This window comes from Rhagoletis pomonella, unplaced genomic scaffold, assembly GCF_013731165.1.
Source record: "Rhagoletis pomonella isolate Grant_MI unplaced genomic scaffold, Rhpom_1.0 Rhpom_scaffold_00014, whole genome shotgun sequence".
Taxonomy (NCBI): domain Eukaryota; kingdom Metazoa; phylum Arthropoda; class Insecta; order Diptera; family Tephritidae; genus Rhagoletis; species Rhagoletis pomonella.
This window is the reverse complement of record NW_023458568.1, coordinates 10,420,364-10,442,909: the sequence shown is the minus strand read 5'-3', so window position 1 is coordinate 10,442,909 and position 22,546 is coordinate 10,420,364. Positions and strand designations below refer to the sequence as shown.

The 22,546-nt window shown below is 36.2% G+C and overlaps 1 protein-coding gene across 1 annotated transcript in view; it reads right to left on the bottom strand.

Moving 5' to 3' along the window:
• LOC118749217 (alpha-tubulin N-acetyltransferase 1-like) overlaps positions 1 to 22,546 on the bottom strand; it is a 163,093-nt gene that overhangs the window by 82,222 nt on the left and 58,325 nt on the right. Inside the window, exon 3 of the mRNA XM_036484007.1 lies at positions 16,450 to 16,605. Coding sequence (XP_036339900.1) covers positions 16,450 to 16,605 — 156 coding nt within the window. The remainder of the gene's footprint in view (positions 1 to 16,449; positions 16,606 to 22,546) is intronic.

Genomic DNA, 22,546 nt, shown 5'->3' with positions numbered 1-22,546 from the left:
GCTTGAAGGGAACTTTGGTAGCTGTGTTTAATATTCAACACAGGATGACAATGTTTGAACAAGCAAAAAAAAATCGGAAACCGGAAGTGAGGGAGATGGAACGAAAGTGCACTTCAAATGGCCTATTACTATGTAGGAGGAAGCGTGAGTTATTTTAGCATGTACCAACAGTACAAGGTCGAATATTCTTTTGCATTGAGTGTTGTTGATGTTTCGGGTATAAAGGCATAAAATTTGTGCGTTCTTGAAATATATTGTGTCTTTACGAAGCTATCTTGAAGCTTGTGCTTATTTTCTACATAGTCACTCCTGGACGCATACAGCATCTTGGTTTTCTCTAAATTATTCTTACCCCAATGTTAGAGGGCCTCGGGTGTAAGAATTTGTTGTCACGTCGCGAGCTGAAGACTTGCTCTATCTGCTAGTCTCTTAAAATTTCCTCTAATCCCGTCGCAAGCAGATTTTCCATGTGAACTTCCAACAAAGTTCAATTCTGCCATTTTCTTGAATGCATTTTAGTGGTTTCAGACCTTTAGTAAAGTTAATATGATTTATTCATATTGTTTGTGTTTTTTACACAACTTTCCTCATTCAAAAATATACAATTCCCTAAAATTTCAATGTATATTTATTATATTGCTCGAGCGTTAGACGATCTAGATCCATACGCCTTCGTAGCCCATTACGTCCATTTGGGCACTTAAAGCTGACATTATAGACACTGTTCTTATGTAAGAAAAATAAAAAATTTAAATGGTATAATCAAAAAAAAAAACAATAAAAAAGCAAAATGTTTACTTATTTTTTTTTTATACGTTGCACATTAATGTAAAAAAATGCATTCCCACGACAGCCGGTTCTACGTACCCGACCAAGGGCTGTTGTTTCGGCGATCTAACCCCGTTTAGATCGGTGAAATCCATTAAACGTTGCTCGATTCCAGGGCTACATCTTCTCCGTACCCTTCTGCTCAGGACTGGCATAGAGTCTAACCCACGGCCAGAAATTTACACGTGCTGCGTATGCCAGAGGCGACTGCATACAAACTCCACCTCGGTCAGGTGCAATGCCTGTGACGGGTGGAGCCACCTCTGTAACTGCTGGGCCTACGTACGCACCGGCAATGGACCACGTCGTTCGTGGCCCCATGCTGTGCGAACCGAACCGCCTCCACGCCAAACCACCACCCGCCTGGGCAGCACACAATCAACACACCCACACCCCAACACGACACAACAATAGGCACACAAACAAACACAATAGCACCCACACACCGCCGCCGGCAACTCCTAGTCCCTCCGACAATCTGCTCTGTTTGTCAGTCCAGAATATACCGTAAGGTGACATCAGTCAAGTGCAACTCCTGCTTCGGCTGGTGCCACTTTAGGGCGTGCTCAGGACTTCGCAACACGCGAGATTGGACGAGTGACTATGTGGGTCCCTGCTGTGCTGCCCAGTCGCAACCCTCCCCCGCGACGCCACCAACCACCACCACAAGGCAGCACTCCCTTTTGCAGCACGTACAGCAGGGTGCCGGCAGGCAATACAACTCTTTAACACCGAACATCACAATCGGTCTCCCAAGGCACACAAAGGTGCTACAATTTAACTGTAACGGACTCCAGAGCAAGATCGAGGAGATAACTGTCTTTATGGGATGGCATGGAATAGTAATAGCCGCGGGCCAAGAGACGAAGTTGCACGGCAATTCAACCCTGTTGAATTGCGCCGGATACAACGTGCGAATCGCGAGCGAGATAATGATGGAGGTTTAGAATTCATCACGCACCACGCCGTACAGTATCGTCCTATTGAAGCAGACATCGAACGCAGGGATACTATTCTAGAAAGTTAGGGTATTGCTATCCGGTCAGGCGATGTTGAGCTCGAAATATTTAACATATACATACCCCGGCAGGATATCACCCTGAAATAGGTGCGCTACTCAGAGGTGAAAACCGTATGGTAGTTGGTGACTTTCACGCCCACCAAGATCTTTGGCACTCAAGCCTGTCATATGATCGTAGGGGAATACTTCTGCCTGAGCAGACCTGCCGACTTTGCTTCCGGAAGTCCCCATATCAGGGGTCTCAATTCGAAGATTCGGCAACTTGTGAACGTACATAAGCGGAAGAAATGGGAAGAGCATTTGAAGACCTGCAACTTCGCCTTTGGTGTGAGCAAGCTTTGGTCAACCGTGAGGTCGTTGTCCAACCCGACGAAGCGTGACGACAAGTAGACTTTGGTGACCACGCTTCGTCGGACCAGGAGCGATGCGCGAGCTATTTTAGCCGGCAGTTCATTCTGCATCCTCCGGCGGATAAAGCCAAACGTTTACGCAAACCAGAAATGGTTTTTCTGAGGTGGGCAGAGAGTTGTCGGTACTGACCGAAAATTTAAGCATTATGAAAATGTGTTTAAAACTTTTAAATGCTTAGATACGGTGCAATATACGAAGGATATTAGTGTGTCAAAACGCAAGCGTCTTCATAGTCTGCCTAGTGAAATGATAATCGCTCCACTTCAGAACAATCTTTCGAATGACTTAATTAACCTTCTTTCTCCATGTCCACAGACATCGGAGTCGTCATCCTCAAAAGAATGTATAACAAAGTATGCTTCATCTTCTAATAACGGGCCTGAAGTATCTTCCCCTTCCCCCGTTGAAGTTGTGGCACCGTCATCGAATCCTCTAACGCTTACTCTACCCTCAATTAGTAACTCAGTTACTCAACCCCTTCCGCCGGTAATCGAGTCTAATACTAGAAGACCCCCCCAAAGAAGTCTATATTTGTCTCTAGATTTTCGAGGGATACTTCCGAAGACGATATAAAGTTTTATATCTCGTCTAAATTTAATAAAACTATCAACTTAAGTTCTGAAAATTTAATTTTAAATATGAAGGAAATTCATTTAAAATTGACGTAAATTTAGAAAATTTTTACATGCTGCTTAGTAGTTCTTTTTGGCCTTCCGGAGCTTTCGTTCGTGAATTTGAGTTTAGGCCCAACAAAAATTATAATTTAGCAAATATTCCCCGTCAGAATACTGAATCGAAAAACTGATTACTAAAATTGCTTTAAGTATTTATTATCAAAACGTAAGAGGCTTAAATATTAAACTAACGAACTTATATCTTAATGGCCTTGAGCAAGTATAATATAATTCCTTTCACTGAAACTTGGCTCAAACCTCACATTTTTAATTCAGAGATTCTTTCAAATAATTATCATATCTAGAAGTTAGTCTTCCACACATTGAATCTGCAGAATTCAAATGCATTCGTATACAGGTTGGAAAGGGGTTTACTTACTTAGCTCTATGCAATATTCCTTCCCGACACCAATGAGTCAGTGTATTTACAACATGTCTCTTTACTGAAATCAATTAATTCAATGTGTAAACCCTCTGATTCAATGATTGCGTTGGGTGACTTTAATCACAGAATAAACAGTATACAGAAGACGCAGCACATACAAATTTATTTTTCTTCGGAGGACGTAATATTGCAACCCGGGCCGCGAGCTTGAAAAAAATGTATCAGTTGCCAACCAAAAAAAGTATCAAAAGCGAACAAAACGGTTGTTTGTTAAACTATTATTTAAAAAACAAATAATAAATACAATTTTTTAATTAAATCCATAGTTATAAAAAAATTTATATTTCTTGCTTCTATCTGCTTATTCGCATAATGAAAAACCAACTTATAGGGCTCCTAAACTACACAAAATCCTTGCGCAACCCGAGACTTGTTCAAGCCAATATTGTGGAAATTATTACAGCAAAAATTGCGCAAACCTTTTTTTGAAGAAACGTTGCTGAAGTAAATATATGCAAGAAATATGAATGTGCGTTGTATATTTCGATAGCTTCAGCTTTAAAACTTAAAAAAAAAAAATTATTTAAAAATAAATTCTCTACGCTTTTATCTATATTTTACAGCACGATCTGGACACCAAAATCAAAACTAGACTAAAAATTTCGCTGTTGTCGCCATTTGCAGCACGAATTACAATAACACAAGCATGTGCGAAATATCAAAATAATTTTTATTTTAGCGCAATAACTGTGCAATTTAGTACAAACGACCCCATACACAACACAAACGTCCGTCGTAAGCCCGATATTGCGCAATGTTTTTGTGTGGTTTAGGGGTCCTATAACAGTGGCGTGTGCAAAGAAATTCCGGGTTGTGTTTCCCTTATAAGAGTTACCAAATCAAACTTATAAATATCTATATATAAATTGCGAGACTTTAAATGACAAGAAAGAAAATATTTGCCTTTAGACTAGTCATAATACAAATAATAATTCAAAATACGGCATTTGGGAACAGAACAGTATCAGAAATTACAATTTAGCAAAAAAGTATTAAAAAATATACAATTGTATCAAAACGGTACCGCTGATCGTGATGGAAAACGAAGTTAGTTAACACCTTGTCGTCATAGCGACGATGGAATTAACAGCGTCAGCCGAGTGAAGATACTGCTAAAGTAACAGAGGCAGCGCCGCTTGTGATACCCTTGCTTGCCTCACCGCTCGTGCCATAAATTCAAATTGGCTCGATAGTCCACATGCGTCTTCTGTATACTGTTTATTCTGTGCTCTAATTTACCAAATGTATCATGGAACATCATTGACAATGATATCGTACCTTTCTCGTCTAGAGCGCGCATTTTTAGAGGAGATGGCTGAACTCTGCCTAAATCAAGTTAATGTAGTTCGCAATAAGTTAGGCAAAGCATTAGATCCCGTTATGTTGATGATGCATCTAAGTCCGCTGTAAATAAATGTGACCCACTAGTTCTGCCGCTGTGGTGTAGTGGTAAGCAGTGCGCGCTTTCACTCATCAGCACCTGGGTTCAAGCCCTGGTCAAAGCAATATCTCAAAAAATATGGAAAAAGGTTTTTTCTTAACAGCGGTCGTCCCTCGGCAGGCAATGGCAAACCTCCGAGTGTATTTCTGCCATGAAAAACAGCTTCTCATAAAAATGCAATCGCCGTTTTGAGTCGGCGTAAAACTGTAGGTCCCTCCGCTTTGTGTGACAACATCAAGGCGCACGCCACAAGTCGGAGGAGAAGCTCGGCCAAACACTAACATATGTGTACCTATTATTATTATTATTATTATTACTAGTTCTGCTCGAAGATGTCTACCACCCTGCTATTGAGATATCTTACGAAATTATAAACGATGGTCAAACTCGCGGTATCCAAACATACGAACCAAATATTCGCTTTGATTTTTCGAATTGCATCGTTAAAAAACTGATTAAAAAATTGTCTAAATTGTCGTGGCCTATATACAAAGAAAAGGTTGAGCAAAGCGTTACACATTTTAATTTTTCTGTACATCAATTATTTGAAAAGTATGTGCCTAAACGCATGTGTGTTCCTGAAGAACAAACACAGTTATGGTTTACTAAAGAACTCAAAAATTTTATAAACAGAAAGTCACGATATTTTAGATTACACAACTACTCCATTAACTCCCACGCATACTTTGACTATCCTTTTAAACTAAATCCAGTTAACTCAATACCTACCCCAATAATATCTCCCGATGATGTATTCGTTTACCTGAAATCCTTACAGCAGTCTTTTAGTTATGGTCCTGACCATATCTCTATGAGCCGTTAACAGCCTTATTTAATTTAACTCTTAAAGAAGACATCTTTCCAACCGTATGGAAGGAATCGTTCATAACCCCGCTAAATAAAAGCGGTAGCAGGTCCTCGGTGGAGAACAATCGGGGCATAGCCTAGCTCTCTGCAATTCCTAAATTATTTGAAGCAATTATTATAAATCAGTTGCCGCATTCTATCTCCTCTACCATTTCATATTGTCAACATGGGTTTTGCAAAGGCAAATCAACTTCAACAAATATACTTGAGTTCACAACCTATATCTCAAAAGCGTTTAGTGAAAACAAAACTGTGGATGTTATATATACCGAATTCAGTAAAGCATTTGACAAAGTATGTAACTCGTTGCTCATCTATAAACCTGATCTTCTTGGTCTGCAACCTAATTTTTTACGTTGGATCTCTTCATACCTTTATGATAGATCCCAAACGGTTATGTTTAAAAATACTATTTCTGACGTCATTGATGTTACTTCAGGAATCCCGCAAGGTAGCCACCTAGGCCCCATTCTGTTCAAGCTTTTTATAAACGATATTTTTACAGATATAAAATTTTCAAAAATTTTAATAAATGCAGCTGATGTGAAACTTTATAAACCGTACGTATCAATAAAAAAACGCATTTGCTAAAAGCAGACTTAAACAGCATGGCGAACTGGTGGTATGTAAATCGTATGCCTATAAATCTGCAAAAATGGACCTTGGTATCACAATGGATCCAAAACTTAATCTTAATTAATGTGACAGTCAACAAGGCTAAAGGTGTACTTGCATTTGTGAAACGATGGTCAAAAGAATTTAGTGATCCTTATATCACTAAAACCCTGTTTAAAACATTAGTTCTACTGAAAAACCCGAATTAGTCCCAACAATACGGAATTATCCCCAAAATCCCGAAGAAGTCTCGAAAATTTCGAAATAGTCCCAAAAATCCCGATATATTCCCGAGAACCCCGCAAATATCGAAATAGTCCCAAAAATACCGAAGTAGTTGCGTTGCATACAAGAGTATTATTTAGTTGAAAAATCAAATCAAATGATTCGCTGTACAAATCAAATCACAAATCCATTTGATTTCATATTTGGTTGACGAAGCAAATCAAAAACAAAATGTATTTTTTATAAGGTTGACGAATCAAATCACAAATAAGACTTGTCTTTTATTTGGTTGGCCAAGTAAATCACAAATAAAACTTGTTTAGAATTTGATGCAACTTTCAATTCAGAAATAAATTTGATTTATGGATTTGTGATTTGACTAAATCAAAATCACGCAATCCTGCCCCGTAAAATACCTCAGTGTCGCAAGGAGGGAATTTCAAGCCGAAGCCTATTAAGCGTTTGGGTTGTGATGTACACGCATGGGGTATGGGATCATTCGTTTGTTTGTGTAACAGAAGTTGGTAACCTATCTGGGCTTTTGTGTCTTCATACATTATAAGACACGGCCTGTATTTATTGTACGCGGCTGACTCTTCAGGGAGATTCCGATCCTCAGTTTCTAACACCGTATCGTAGGAGATTTGCACCCGATTCTAAAAGTGGTTGTCTTGGATTTAGGTGGACTTGAAATGAGAACAGTAGTCCATGAAACGATCTGTTTCTGAAATAAATTTAATAGAAGCGAACGGTTGCTTGAATTTCTTTGTGGTTGACTTTCCACTTGTACGCGTTGAGTGTTGGGAATCCGTGGAAGTAGCTTGGGCTTTTTCCTCGTCACTCATCTTTGGGCTTTTTGATTTATCTACTTGAGGAGCACCAAGCATTCAGTAACCCGAGAGAGAAAGAAAGTGAGTTGATAAGTTACGATAAATAAAACGAAATATGTACTGGTACCACTGTACCGGCCTGAGCAAAAAATTCAATCGCCGTACCGCACTTTTGCTATATGTATATATTAGGGATGTGCGATTTTTCAATTGATCTAGCAAGCTGATTAATCGAAAGTCGATTAATTCATTAATCAAAGAATAATTACTTTTGATTAACCAAATTGTTAATTTTCCGATCTATTACACATTGATTAAGCAGAATCTAATTAATTTGATTAATCGGCGAACTGATTAATCACAACCTGATTAACCAGAAATCTGAGTAATTGATGTTATATTTTGTTTTTCATTTTAAGGAGCTACAAACATATGTATGTACATATTTGTTTGGCATTTTATATTTATTAATAAGAAAAATATTGAATGTGCATACGAACTAGAGATGGGCACGGGGTAAATTTTCAGGCCTGGCCCGGCACGAGTGCAAAATCAACTTTCAAAAACACACACAAGCCCGCACGCTAGAATTTTAGTGGGGCCCGGCCCGGCCCGGCACGACCGGGCACGCCCCAGCCCGGAAATAAAGAGCCAACTTTTATTGTATGTATACATATGTACATATTTTTAATTTTGTGTTTATGTCCATATGTATATTTACTTCAGCGAATCAATATTTTACATCAAAGATTTTTATAATATATTTTCTGGGAAGTAGAAAAAGTGGAAGGTATTTTATGTACAGATATGTATGTAAACAAAACTACTAATTATCATATATTTTCTATCGGGTTCCAAATATTTTTTTTTTGCTTTTTTCTTATCAAAAGAGTTTTAAATATGTACTATTTTTTATATTTTTTTTGTACAAAAACTAAATTTTACTGAATTTTTAGTATTAGCAACGGGCTTTTTCGGGCCTTTTCGTGCATTTATGAAATTTTACTGAACGCCCAGGTCCGTACCCGCGGGCTTACGCAGGGGCCCGTCGGGCCGCTGCCCAAAAACCGGCCCGCGCCCATCTCTAATACGAACATACATATTTGCACATACAAACTTATGTACTTATAAACAATTTTCATTTGGTTTGAAAGCTAATTCGAAAGAAATTAACAAAGTTATTCAGATTTCAATTGATTTTTTTGAGTAAACAGAAATAACTCAGGATATCATTAATCAGAATCTGATTAATCAAATTATTTGCTTAATCAGGATTATGAATAATTAAAAAACTGATTAACCGTTTAATCGCACATCCCTAGTATATATTTAATGTACTAGTAAGCCCGGCACACGTTGTTCTGCTACACACCGATACATAGGCAGGTTACATGCAGCGTAGATATTATGGGTCTTCACACCTAACCTTGCTACTCGGACAACGAGTTACCGAATACCGAGCTCGGTGTGAATATCCATATTGTTTCTTACGTTTCATTTGATATCGAAATTTACATAAGATTGTTATTATTGTTCACTACGTTTGAAAAAAAACGATCTCTGGTTACGGTTCAAACATCAGCCAGGGGAATAGATAACATTGGATGGTGTCCAAACGGTGAATTTTTTGTTGCTGTTGATGTGCGCATGTTTATATGTATAAATACATACTAAATTACTTTGTTGCTATCCTACCTATTTCTCCCCAACATAAACATACATATGAAGTATAGCCCCGAATAACATTGGGAAACTACCGCTTCGGATATGGGCAGTTTGTAGTTAGCGTAAACGAACATATCGACACGGGATTTTTAAGAACGTTGCGAGAAGCACAGAAAAAATTTCTATAAAAAAATAATATTTTTTCTAGGGTTCAAAACGCCCACAAAATTTCATTGAAATCGGTTGAGCGGTTTCGGAGATTAGCGCAAACAAACACATTGACACGGGATTTTTATATGTTAAAATAATCACGTTGTGAGAGGCATAGAAAAAATTTCGATGAAAACATAATATTTTTTCTCGGGTTTATAACAGCCACAAAATTTCGCTGAAATCGGTTAAGCGGTTTTGAAGATCATTGTAAACGAACACAGTGACACATATTAAGATAAGTATATGTACATATGTATATATGTGACACGTAAAGTTAAAAGGGACGTACGCTCAGAAAAAAAGATTTCGAGAAAAACGACTTTGAAGTTTACCAAGTTGATTTTGATGCGTCTGAAAGTTTTAATGGATTGAAACTCGTTACTCGGAGGTTTTCGTGTCGCCGATTACGAATCCGATGTTAGTTTTCCAAAATTAAAAATGGCGGATCCAATATGGCGGATGACTTTTTTAAAAATTGATCAGAATCGCTTGAAACTCGTTACCCGGGGGTTTTTGGTGTCGCTGATTACGAATCTGATGTTCGTTTTTTTAAATTTAAAATTTGGTCGGATTCATGAGAAACTCAAAAATGTCGTTGACACCGAAAACAAGGTCAGTGATTACGAGTACGATGTTCGAAAACCCCCGAGTAACGAGTCTCAAGCGAATTGATTAATTTCAGAATAGTTTGTCAGATTTGATTTTTGTGTACTTTTTTTTGTGAAAGTACCTAACTTTGAAGTGAAATTGTGAGAAAAACTAATGCAGCTAGAAAGCTGCGATTTATTGCATTGGAAAGAGTGGCCCGTTTACTATAAAAGTCGATGAAAAAGTGAAAACCGATGAAGAAACCCAGTTGCGCCGCAGGGATTGCGATTGCGATTGTGCTTTTATTAACGGGAATAGAAAATATAAAAAACGCAATTGGATCAGAATTTTTTTTTAATATTTATTGGCGTCCAATGGTTTAAACAACTAAGAATATTTGCTTTTCGTGACAATCAGATTACATACCTGTAGTGAAGAGACCTGGTAGCTGCGATGCTTCCGCTTTGATAAAGGATTTATATGTATATAGTATATGTATTTGTGTCTACATATGCTAACATTAGGGCGGATCCCTAATGTGTCACAATATTAGGGATGGTCATTACTTTGTGGAAATATTTAGACTGATGGTCTAAACAACCGATTTTTTCTGACCGTAGGTCCCTTTTAACTTTACGTGTCACATATAAGTATATATTCATATTTTATGAAGAGTTAGGGATAAGCTGATATTTGTGGAGTTTATTAATATTTAATTGTTTAATATTCATGTGAACGTTTGCTTGTGTGCATATATTTATGCGCGCTCATATATCAAAAATTATATGTGTGAAAAAAATGAGAGAGCAAGTAATCCTCGTAGTTATTTTCACTTTGTTCAAATGAAGGGACAGGGGGGCCAAGCCCCCCCTTACTTACAAATTTTTGCCTATATATTCAAAAATAGTACCAGAATATGCTAGTTTAATAGTTTAGCTTAATAGTTAGATAAGTTAACGGCCGTTACTTACTAAGCGGTGTGAAAAAATACCAGCAAATAATCTGCAAACTAATAATTTTGACTAAGCCCTCATATTTATACATATCGTCGTTTAAAGTACAAAACCGGGTATCGTTGTGCTGCAACACCGCGTAACTGACATTTGTGCCAAAAAAGATATTTGTTTACCGGAAGCTCCTGGCATCAAGCCTTTATCCATTTATACTAAAATATCGATTCTTAGACATAAGAAGAAGAGATAATTAGGGATGAAAGAGAAAACCGTTTTGAAATAGGACTAGCTTTACTCTCACCTACAAAATCTTGGCAACCTTGTACTTTAAACGACGATATGTATATCATTTAAGAGAAGATATTGCGCAACTTTCAACGATGTATACATTTTTAGTGTATGTTACAAAATTCCCGAGGTATTTTACAGAGTATACGGAAAATTTTATTTTTTATTTAGAATAATGTCTTATCCGGCTATATTATCCGGTTTAGTTGAGATATTCTCCTTTGACCACATTTCCCAGTACTGCAAAGCTTTTGCCATTCAGCTGGGAGTGGCCAGAAGTGATTCGTTTGCTTACGGTTCAAATCGCAGCTCACTTCCTCCGGATATTTATATCCACGTATCCCCTAAGTAGCGACCATACACCCGCATCAAAGCGAGATTCTTCAACATCTCTCTCATATGTGCCAATGCCCCGATGGAACAGGCATCCAAGGATCCGTTTATGAGCGCTTGGAGAACAATTTCGAGCGCGTCACGATATAAAACTCGTGCTTGCCGACTTCAATGCCAGGGCAAGCAAGGAAGGGATTTTTGGAGCCACTATTTTAAAACTCATCTTCATAGGCTCACAACTTGAAACGCCAGGTGGCGCTGGAGTCGAGTTATTACTAAAAATCGTATTTATTATCCGATTTGGCTCATATTCGAGATATATATTGGTAATGGTAGGGGCAATATCTACTATTAGACCAAAAGAGCTGCAAGGTGGCGCTGGAGTCGAATTATTGGTAAAAATCGTCAAGTGAAGTCAATCGGAGACATCAAGGATCAAAGTTAAATTACCACCGTTAAATCAATCACCAGAACGATTGCGGTCCTTGTTTTACGGCGACTAAACAGAATAAAGATAATTCTTGATATATGCCTACAAATACAATAGTAAGACTTCTTACGGTATTTTGTCTGAAATAAGGCTTTGTATATTGATATCTGTGGACTAATGATACTCCACATGTTTTAAGTGCCGCAAACTGTGCTATACAGATTCAAGGATGATTCACCATCGGACCAGATAATTGTTGCCACAAGAACTTCTTCACGGGCATAACGCTTTCGTTAGGTTATTTAAGATGGCAATGGAGGATATGCCTTCAGACGACCACAAAACCAAACGTGAACACGAATTGTTGGTAAAAACGTTGGACCAAATGTTTAAATAAAAAATTAATTTAAATTAAATAATTTTTTTTTTTAATTTTAATTGTTGCACAGGTCTCTAGCAATAATTTGGCTTTAACAAATTGAAAAAATATCAATTAGTCGACGAGTTATAGCCAAAAAACCATATAAACAATATGCTGAAAATCCGCAGTTGACTGCAAAGTTCGAAGGTCGATTAAAAAAAAATTCGAACTAACATAAACAAACGCCGCGATACGGGTCTTCTAATTTAGCCTCTATTTTCATCCCTCACTCTCAGAATCGACCCAACTTTTGCTAACCTGAATTCGTTCCACAGTGTAATAGTAAAGAAGTGAATACTGTAAGTAAAAAGAATACTGGTAAATCAAAGAAATGCAAAAAATTCAAATTTGGTGTGCGTGGCATGCATTAACAAAGAAAGTTGTGGGTATTGAGGTAAAATTGCTCTGAAGTTGAGGGTTGCGGTTACCGTGTACGCACGGTATATATTTTTCATCGGATAAACAGAAATTAATTTAAGAACAATTATAAGGCTCAAACTATGAATAACGCGTTTTTATACCTTAGGTACAGATTGTGAGGGGGTATTCAAAATTCTCAGTATGTATATTTTTTGTGCATCATTAGATCTATAACTTTAGCAGTCACACATTTTTATTATCCCGACGAAATCCTTGACGATGGTACCGGGAGGGGAACGGTATATGACGGTAGGAGGTTTAGTTTGGGTTAAAGTCTCATACTGACTAGGTTAGGCTTTCGATGCTTCTTCCTCGTAAAAAAAAACATGTGCAGTAAAAAGTTAATTATTTTAACCGACGAATAGTTTTATATCAACTTTTGCGAACTTCATTTATGTGTTTTTGTACAACATACCACTATTGGTTACAATAATTTTAAGGTAATAATAGGTAATAATTTTTTAGTAATAATTATTGGTTTTGAAAACTTCATTTATGTGTTTTTGTACAACATACCACTATTGGTTACAATAATTTTAAGGTAATAATAGGTAATAATTTTTTAGTAATAATTATTGGTTTTGAAAAAAAATAAAAATCGTATAGGGCCCCCCTAAATTTCGTTCTGGCTACGCCCATGCGCGGGAATATATGAATATTTATATATATGTACTATGTATAGATATATTTTCGCTTAGGAGATCTACGCAAATACTGCTTCTTCTATAAATACATACATAGTATAAAGGAAAGTCGAGATCCTTTGTACGCGGTAATCTCGAAAACTACCGAACGGATTTTGACGAGATTTTCTCTAATATACTTTATATTGCAACGACAGTGATCTTTTCAATTAGAATTAATAGGGTTGCCACCTGTCTAAAAAAAAAAGATCCGCACCGTTCGCTGGATTACAAAAGTTGAGGTGTCAAATGAAAGGGATGGGCCTCTAGAAAAGCAAAAATGTTTTATTCTTTTGAATAGGGTTGCCACCTGTTGATAAAATTACTATATACAATCATAATAAGCATAGGCATCAGTTCTGCAACCGTCGCAGTCAAACGTAGCCTTGGCTTCTAGATGTGCAATAATGGATTATTTTTCTGAGTAGGGTTGCCACCTAATAAAAAGTAAACAGATTTTCATCGTTCGCTGGATTACAAAATGGGATATCAAATGAAAGGGCATAGTCTTCACATGTACAAAAATTTAAATTTTTTTGAGTAGGATTACCACCCATTTAAAAATTACTATCTTCTATACATAGTTTAAAAGAAATTCGAGATTTTTTGAACACGCAAATCTCAAAAACTACTACAGGGATTTAGACGAGATTTTTTAAGTATAATCTGTATCGATAGGAATATTATATTTAGTACTTTAAATTCCTATAGGGTTGCCACCTGTCTAAAATATAAGATCGGCACTGTTCGTTGGATTACAAGAAATGAGGTGTCAAATAAAAGGGCTCGACGTTTAGATGTTCAATAATGTATTACTTTTTGAGTGGGGTTGCCACTTTTTAAAAATTATAAGATGTTCACCGTATGTTGGACTAAAAACTGAGGTACCAAGTAAAAGGATATGGTCTCTGCATGTGAAATAAGTTTTTATTTTTTGTTTAAGTGGGGTTGCCACCTACATATTTAAAAATTATGTATGTATAAAACGCGAGCCCTTTTTTTGTTAATAACTTTAGATTTCCACAGTTCATTCAATTTAAAAAATGAGGTGTCAAATGAAAAGGCTTGGCCTTCAGATTTGCGGTAAGGTTTTATTTTTGGAAGCGGGTTGCAGCCTGTGCGAAAAATTAAAATATGTGGGCTGTTCGTTAGATTACAAGAAATGAGGTATCAAATAAAAGGACTTGGCCTGCAGATGCGCAATTATATATTATTTTTGTTTAATAAGTAGCGTTGCAACCTGTATAGTTGTCAATCACACCTCGCGCATACGAGGCCGGCTAGTCTTTTATATGTAATATACATATGTATTTTTTTCCTTTTTTGACGTAAGTGGGGTTAAAAGAAGTTAGCTTCTTACTTACGGCTCTATTTGGGCTTTGGGTACTTAAGGTTTTTTGCTCCACTGGTGTGGTTCTCTGGTGGCTACGAAGGACTAAATCGCATGGTGCGGGGGCTGCGTTAGTTGCGGGCGACGGAGCGGCGAATCTCTGGGCTTGCTGGCTAGGATGTGTGGTCAGCGGTGGGTTGGTTTTGCTGGGCGGCACGGAAGGCAATCTGGAGATTTCTGAACGACGTCGGCTTGTATTTGGCGGCTTTACGGCACTACATTGCATTTTAACACTAAGAACGCTGTGGATGGAGCACGGGGACACACAAAACGGCAGCGGCTGGAACGCGTAGTCGCTAATATGGCACTATAAACTGCGCGACCGTCATAACGCAAGTTTCCTAAAGTTGGGGTTAGTTTAATGAAATTAAAACACCGAACTGCTTGCAGTTAAAAAGATTAATTTGGTTTTAATTCAATTCGCGATAACGAATTTTACTTCGAGTTGCAAATTTCCGGGCCGCACGAATATGCGTAAGGTATATAAAAATACAAATTCTAAAAGTACAATTTTTGGTCTAATCCTTCAACAAGATATGTAGCTGTGTATGTATGTATTTTTGACAGCCGGCGATCGTGCAAGTGGGCTAGTAGCGTACGCGTCGCCAACTACATTGTAAAGGCTGGTTCTCACTAAGTAATATTTTGACATCAAAATTTGTCGACATATTTTGACACAAGTTTATCTCTTTCATTCGCACCTTCGCTTATGATATTATGAGCCAAAAGCAGCAGGTAAGCAGCGCATGTATACGACTGAAGACCTATCCTGATCTAACTCAATCGATATACCGTTTTCTAATCGCATTTGACAATGTGTTTTCATTTATTTGACGACATATGTCATTGAATTTGACATAGTGAAAACAAGGCCGTAGCTGATAGTGGTGTTCACGTTGTGAGCTAGTTAGTGTGAGTTCAGTATAAGTACGTTTGGTAGAAATAATTCAGTCTATGTAACTCAATTAATACAAATGGTTAATGCAGAGTGCGTACGCTACTAAAATAGGAATATTATAAATTTTTGGAAAATGGGCGTAGCCACGCCCTTTTATGATTACATGTGTATATCTCGGTAACCGCTCGACCAATTTCTCCCAAACTTGGCACGATTGTTGGCCTTGGTACCACATACCAAATAACTTACAATTTTTAAAATCGGACAAAAACCACGCCCACATCCTATGTAACGGTTATTTATAGAAATACGAAATCTTCGATAAATAAGAAAATCTACCGTTCGTTCAATTTGTACCAAGCTCGGTATGATTATTGTGCTTGCCACGTAAAGGCAAACCATTATTTCTATAACATTGTTAAAGAATTTTGGAACTATAACTATATAAGTTTATCGAAAACGTTTAAAATAGGGGTAAAACCACCCCGGCGTACCATGTAGCGGTAGTTTTGGAAAGGTGAAAAAAACTATATTTAATAATTGCGCCGGGTATCTAATGTTCGGTTCCACCCGAACTTATATTTTATTTGTTTTTATTTTGGTTTATCTTAATTACGAAAAAGCATCCTTGAAGTGCAAACCGAGCGCTTCATTTTATTATGGGCGTATTTGAATTTAATATTTGAACAAGTTTTCATTTGATTTAAAACATTACTATTTTTTTTTTGGATTTTACCATTTTTCCGCCCAATCTAGATTCTATGTATGCATATGACACTAATGAGTTTTTGGGTTCGAATTCTTACTCACCCATCATATCCACCTATATCTGCAATAAGATAAACTGTTTGACTTTCCGACATGCGTAACTTCTGAGATGATGTGACGGGTTTAGACAGCTTCTGTGCTACGGCCGAAAGTTCTCCCAGATGGTTTATAATTTCAGATACTTTTGAACTGACATCCCTTAAATTATAATACGTAAAAAAAGAATTTGATAATGTGAATAAATTCATAAACAGCTGTGCATATATACATATTGTCGTTTAAAGTACAAAACCGCGTATCGTCATCCCTGAAATATACTAGCCAGAAATGCGATTGCTTTATAAAAAAGAGAACTATTTTGAAATATGAGTTTTTACTCTCTAGAAAATAATATATGCAACCTCACATACGCGGTTTTGCATTTTGTTGATACGCGGTTTTTACTTTAAACGACGATATAGGTTTTGAAAGTGGCATAAGTCACTTCATATGTACGTGTTGTGCATAAATGAGCGGTTACGGCTCATCCCCAGCAAACATTTGGAGTCATAAATGAGTATTACGCTCATAATAAGCTCATTTAAGACTCCGATATGAGGGTGTTTCCCTTTCCTAAGAAGGTCGCCTTATATGAGCTTAAATTCATACATCAAGTGGGCCTCAATCATGATACAAAAAAGAAGGTAGTTTCAACAAACAACTTTTGACGGATAATAAAATTTTTTGAAGTTTCATAAATTGTGAGTATACTCAACGGCCTTGCCACTGATAATATTAAAACAATAAATCGGAGTATTTTATTTCCCATATTTATACCAATGTAATAACATTTCAAATCAAAAACCATTATCAGTGCTTGGCACTTTTTTTACTTATGTGGTTGGCACCTTTTTTTATTAAAAATATTTAAAATGTAAAAGGAGACTTCATCGTAATTGTTCTTTTCATTTTGTAATAAAAACCACGCGCGCATTATTCTGTTATTTTTTTGTTTTCTTATTTTGAATGCAATCTTGCGATTTAAAAATCGAATTCTAAAAAGTTTTCTTCCCAAATGTAAACTTTTTATATTTCGGTTCATATTTACTTTTAAATTTCTCATAAGATTTTGTAAAAAATTAAGCTTTGTGATTAGCGCATCATCACTAAATTTCACAAATTTTTAATTTATGCAAAACACCTGAAATCGGCTTGAACAGACCGCCCTCCGATAAAAAACTAACAGATCGTCGCTAAAAGTACAAAACCGTGTATCAACAAAATGCACAACTGCGTATGTGAGGTGGCATACATTATTTTGTAGAGAGTAAAAACACTCTTATTTCAAAATGGTTCTCTTTTTTTACAAAGAAATCACATTTCAGGACGAATGGACAAGGCTTGAGCCAAGAGCTTGTGTAAGCAAATCTAATTTTTGGCAAAAAATGACAGTTACGCGGTTTTGTAGAACGACGATACGCGGTTTTGTACTTTAAGCGACGATATGTAAGTATACACTTCATTCATGCTTTCTGAAATCTAGTCGTCAACCCCATTTTCGAAATCATGTAGCATAATTTTCTAGTTCATTATATTCCACATCTTTGAATGTACTGATAAAATCTACTGCCTAAAAAAAAAAAAATATTTCTTCTAGTGATCAGGTAGCATGAATTTGATGAAATGTCATAATTTTATTAAAAGTCAAATGGTTGACAACAACAAATAATGTCATTAAATGAAACTACCTTCTTTTTTGTATCAATATGATTCATATATGGCTCTTATTTCCCTCATATTCGGACTCTTTTCAGGCTCTTATTTTCCTAATTTGTGACTCTTATTGGCCTCATATATGTGTAATTTTATCTCAAAATTCATTAGGCAAAATCTTCTTTCATAAATATAATTATATATTTTATACGTTAGTAAGTATTATAGATATAAATAACATGATTGATTTAATATTTATTTTAATGTTGATGGGTGGGCCTTAGGTACATACATACACATGTGTTCAAGTTAAGTGACATTTTGTCCGGTTTTGGTTATTTTTCTTTTGTTTATTTAATGTTTATAATTTTTTTATAAAAGTCTAGCACATAACATAAACAGCACCACATAAAACCCCATTTCAAACTTTTTGCAAAAATTATCAAATTCAACAACATTTAATAATTGCACCTAAAAATTTTAAACTTTTAATTAAAATGTTTGTTTTAATTTTTAGGTATGCAGTTTTATTGCCCATTACATTTTAGGAGGTTAAAGTACAAATTGCGTTGCCAAACTTTTATAAAAAAGTTATAAACATTAAATAGTTAAAAGAAAAATAGCCAAAATATCGATTTGTGTGGTGCTGGTTATGTAATTTTCCAAACTTTTATGAACAAATTGTAAACATTAAATAGTTAAAAGAAAATTAGCTAAAACTGACCAAATGTCACTTAACTTACACCCCTATTCTGCAACACTTTCGTATTCGTATCTTGCTACGAATCGTAGAAATGGTATGCTGCAATCAAAATCGTATCTTCGAACTTTCGAAATTCGTAACAATGGCATGCCTACAAACGAACGAGAAAAATAAATAGATGTGTGTTTGCAGGAGATATTAGTGGTGTTCATTTAAACAGAAAAATTTGTCGTTCACGTATATATACGTATATTTTTATCTACTGCATTATGTATATGAATGAACAAAAAGAATGTTTGTTGCCCCTTATCGAGAAACTTTGGTACGGTTTAGTTTTTTGATTTTGGGTTGTTATATCCAAACGCATCACCCGGATCTAAAAACATTAACATCCACGTGTAGCCAAAGGATTAACCTTTAATTAAAAAAAGGCTCCAAATTTGGCTTCTGCCCTCTTCTACGGCAACACAAAAAGATAATTCTCATTAATAAGACTTATAATCCCTAAGCGCGGTCGAAGGCAGAAGCAAGCGTAACCAGGTGGTGGACCTAACAAAATACATATTTTCAATGGCTTGGAAGAAGCTGTTATTGCATTAACTGTAGCTCGTTTCTGTAATAATTCTCTACCGAGGCGAATTGAGATATGAATTCGCCGCTCTGTTCTGTACTTCCAATGAGTAGTAGAGAATGACGTATATTCTCTACCAGTAGTGAAATAATCGGCAGAGAAGAGTTACAGAAACGAGCTACTGGATTGAGAACCAGTTCTTCAGGCATAGGAGGTATAGCTTGTGGCTCAACAATTCAACTAGAAGCTGACATAGATGCATCCATGGTTACTATGCCCTACAGCTCCGCATATCTTTGAGAGTCCATTGCCATAGCGCGTACTAGAATATATAAAATAAACCAATTTTTCTTCCTACAGCTGACTTCAAAAACCAACTGATAACATGCTGCATATTTTTCCGCAAGGGTTGCAGCATGTAGATTTTTCGTTTTTCGTAACGTAGCTCCAAATAACGAATTACGAAAATTCGGGTTCTAGAATAAGGGTGTTGACAAGCTGACCACAAGGGTACATACCAGTGTTGCCGTTTTCTAATTTTCGAGCGAAGTGAAAACATACTAAGAGTGAAGTGTTTCGGAGTGACTTGGGAGGAAAAGTGAAGTGATTACACAGTGCTACAAAAAGCGTAAAGTAGAAATACCTGGGAAGTTATGTATATTTTCTGGTAAATAGGTCTTTTCGAGTAAAATCAGAATCGAAATATGAAATTTGTCAAACACCCCCAAAATCTTGGTTTACCATTAAAAAAACTGGGGTTTCGTACTTTTGCGCATTTATAAGCCTGTAACTTAGTTCATTATATCATAACTACCAGGCAACACGGATTTACATGTGGTAGGTCGACAACGAATAAACTCTATTTAAACAAGAGAAAATGCGCTGTTATGTCCTACTTCCGTTCGCGTGAACCGCATACACCTGTATACTGGTTGAACGGTCAACAATTACAGGTGGTCACAACCATTAAGGACCTTGGTGTAATCGTTGACAGTGAACTAATTTTCGCCAGCCACATAAAAAACATAGCATTACGAGCACACAAAACGTTAGGGTTTATTCTCAGATCTGGCAAAGATTTCCGAAATCCGTACACTCTCATCCGACTGTTTAATGCACTGGTAAAACCAATCATTGAGTACTGCTCTATAGTTTGGTCACCGTTCACAGACCAGCTTGTCAATAGACTGGAAGCTCCTCAGCACAAATTCTGCAAGTATTTGTCTACTTTTTAAGCTCTTCGGGTGTAACCATGAACACCAATGAAGTCTACAAACATTTCGGAATCAGTAGCCTCATGAGCAGAAGGCAAGTTGCCGACCTGTCCTTCTTCTACAAAGTAATCAATGGTCACATTTGTTCACCTGAAATTCTTGAGCAATTTGGGTTCATCTGCCCCAAAGTGGGCCTCAGAATCAACCGCCAACTCGAAACAACAAGGACGACAAAGAACTACATATTTTGCACGGGCCTAACAATAGAATCGCAAGACTTGTAAATGAACATTGCTCTACTTTAAATTTCTTCGGAGGAACTCATGCGCTGTTTATGAAAAACGTGAAGGATCAACTACTTCTTACTTGAAACATCATACACAGCTATACGATAGTGCGCTTGTTATACTAGTCTTTTTACATTGAATTGCGTCATTGAATTGTTAAATTGTTCTTGTAATGTAATTATCCTAGAATGTTTAATGTGTTAAATTATTACATTAGACTAAGCCGATTGGCGTTAAGCGTTAAGCATTAATAAATTAAATAAATAAATTTTGAACCGAGTTTCGGTTTATTGATGAGTAAAGAAACCTTAAGAGATCTGTGTGAATTTACGCAGCAAACACATTTTTTTTTTACTTTCTCACCGTTTTTCAACGGTTTTTACGGTTTATAAGAAAACAATACTAGTCCTAAATTGATTGTTAAACTAATTTTAATAAGGAGTAAAACGAGTGTTTACTTTCAAAAGTCGGATGCAAGTTTACTGAGTTATCAAACTTTTTATGAAAACAAAATGTTTGCAAAAATATTATTTTTGACTATACTTCTCAAAAATGTTTTCGTGACCGTTTTTTCTTAATTAAGCATCATAAGTTTCTCATTGTAGAATATTCTGAAATCATTTTTATACCCAAGCGAACTTGTGCACAAGGGTATTATAACTTTGCTCAAATAACGGTTTGTTTGTAACAGCCAAAACGAATCGAGATAGATACAGACAAATATATCGCACACTAAATCAAAAAGAGTCACAACTCAAAATTTTTCAAAATCGACTTTTTCCCATAAAACAGTTCTCAGATCACATCCCCAACGACTGGGAAAAATTCTTCTCCACAATGCCTTCCTTAACTGGAGAAATGCCGTTATGTCTGTTTTAATGTTACTTGCGTTTATGTTACCTGCTTGAACAGTATCAACTAAAGAGTACTATTTATAGTTGTGACAGTTCGCACTTAAGCAATAATGTAATTTTATTTTCAGTTAAAGAGTCTTATTTCGCCTTGTGCCACTTTAGTTGAAAAAATTTGAAATAGTTTGCGATATCGTTCAGAGGTGTGATTTTTTTATAGAAAAAGTAAGTATAACCAAGCGTATTATCTTTGATACAAGTAATTATGATAATTGATAATTTAAATCAATGTAAGTATTACTATTAAGGTTAGCGATAATCTTGAAATCATATTAGAAATATGTATATTAAACGAGGAGTATGGTAATACATATTCACTTTATACAAAAATGTTACGTATACGCCGTGCATTGTCGCATCGTTGAATTTACTCTTAAACTTGAATTTTATACTTACCTTTACCTTTTACCTTTACCTTTACCTTTTAAATTGAATACTGACCTACAATTGTACTTACCTTTTATATCCATACTTACCCTAAAATATACGTACATTTAAATTCGAAAAATCCTAATCTAAAACCATTAAGAACAAAATATTATGTATGTTTGTACGCTCACTGCACACCTTAGCGAGCGGTCATCGACGGCCGCTAAATAAGTTGTCGTTGAGTTAGCTGTCGTGGCCTTTGCAAATTATCAAAATTAAAATTTATTAAAATCTAAAAACTTATTGTGCACAAGAAAAATGAAAAAAATTGTTATCTGAAATAATGTTTGCGAGCTAAAAGTGTAAAATAAAGAAATTAAAACTATATTAAC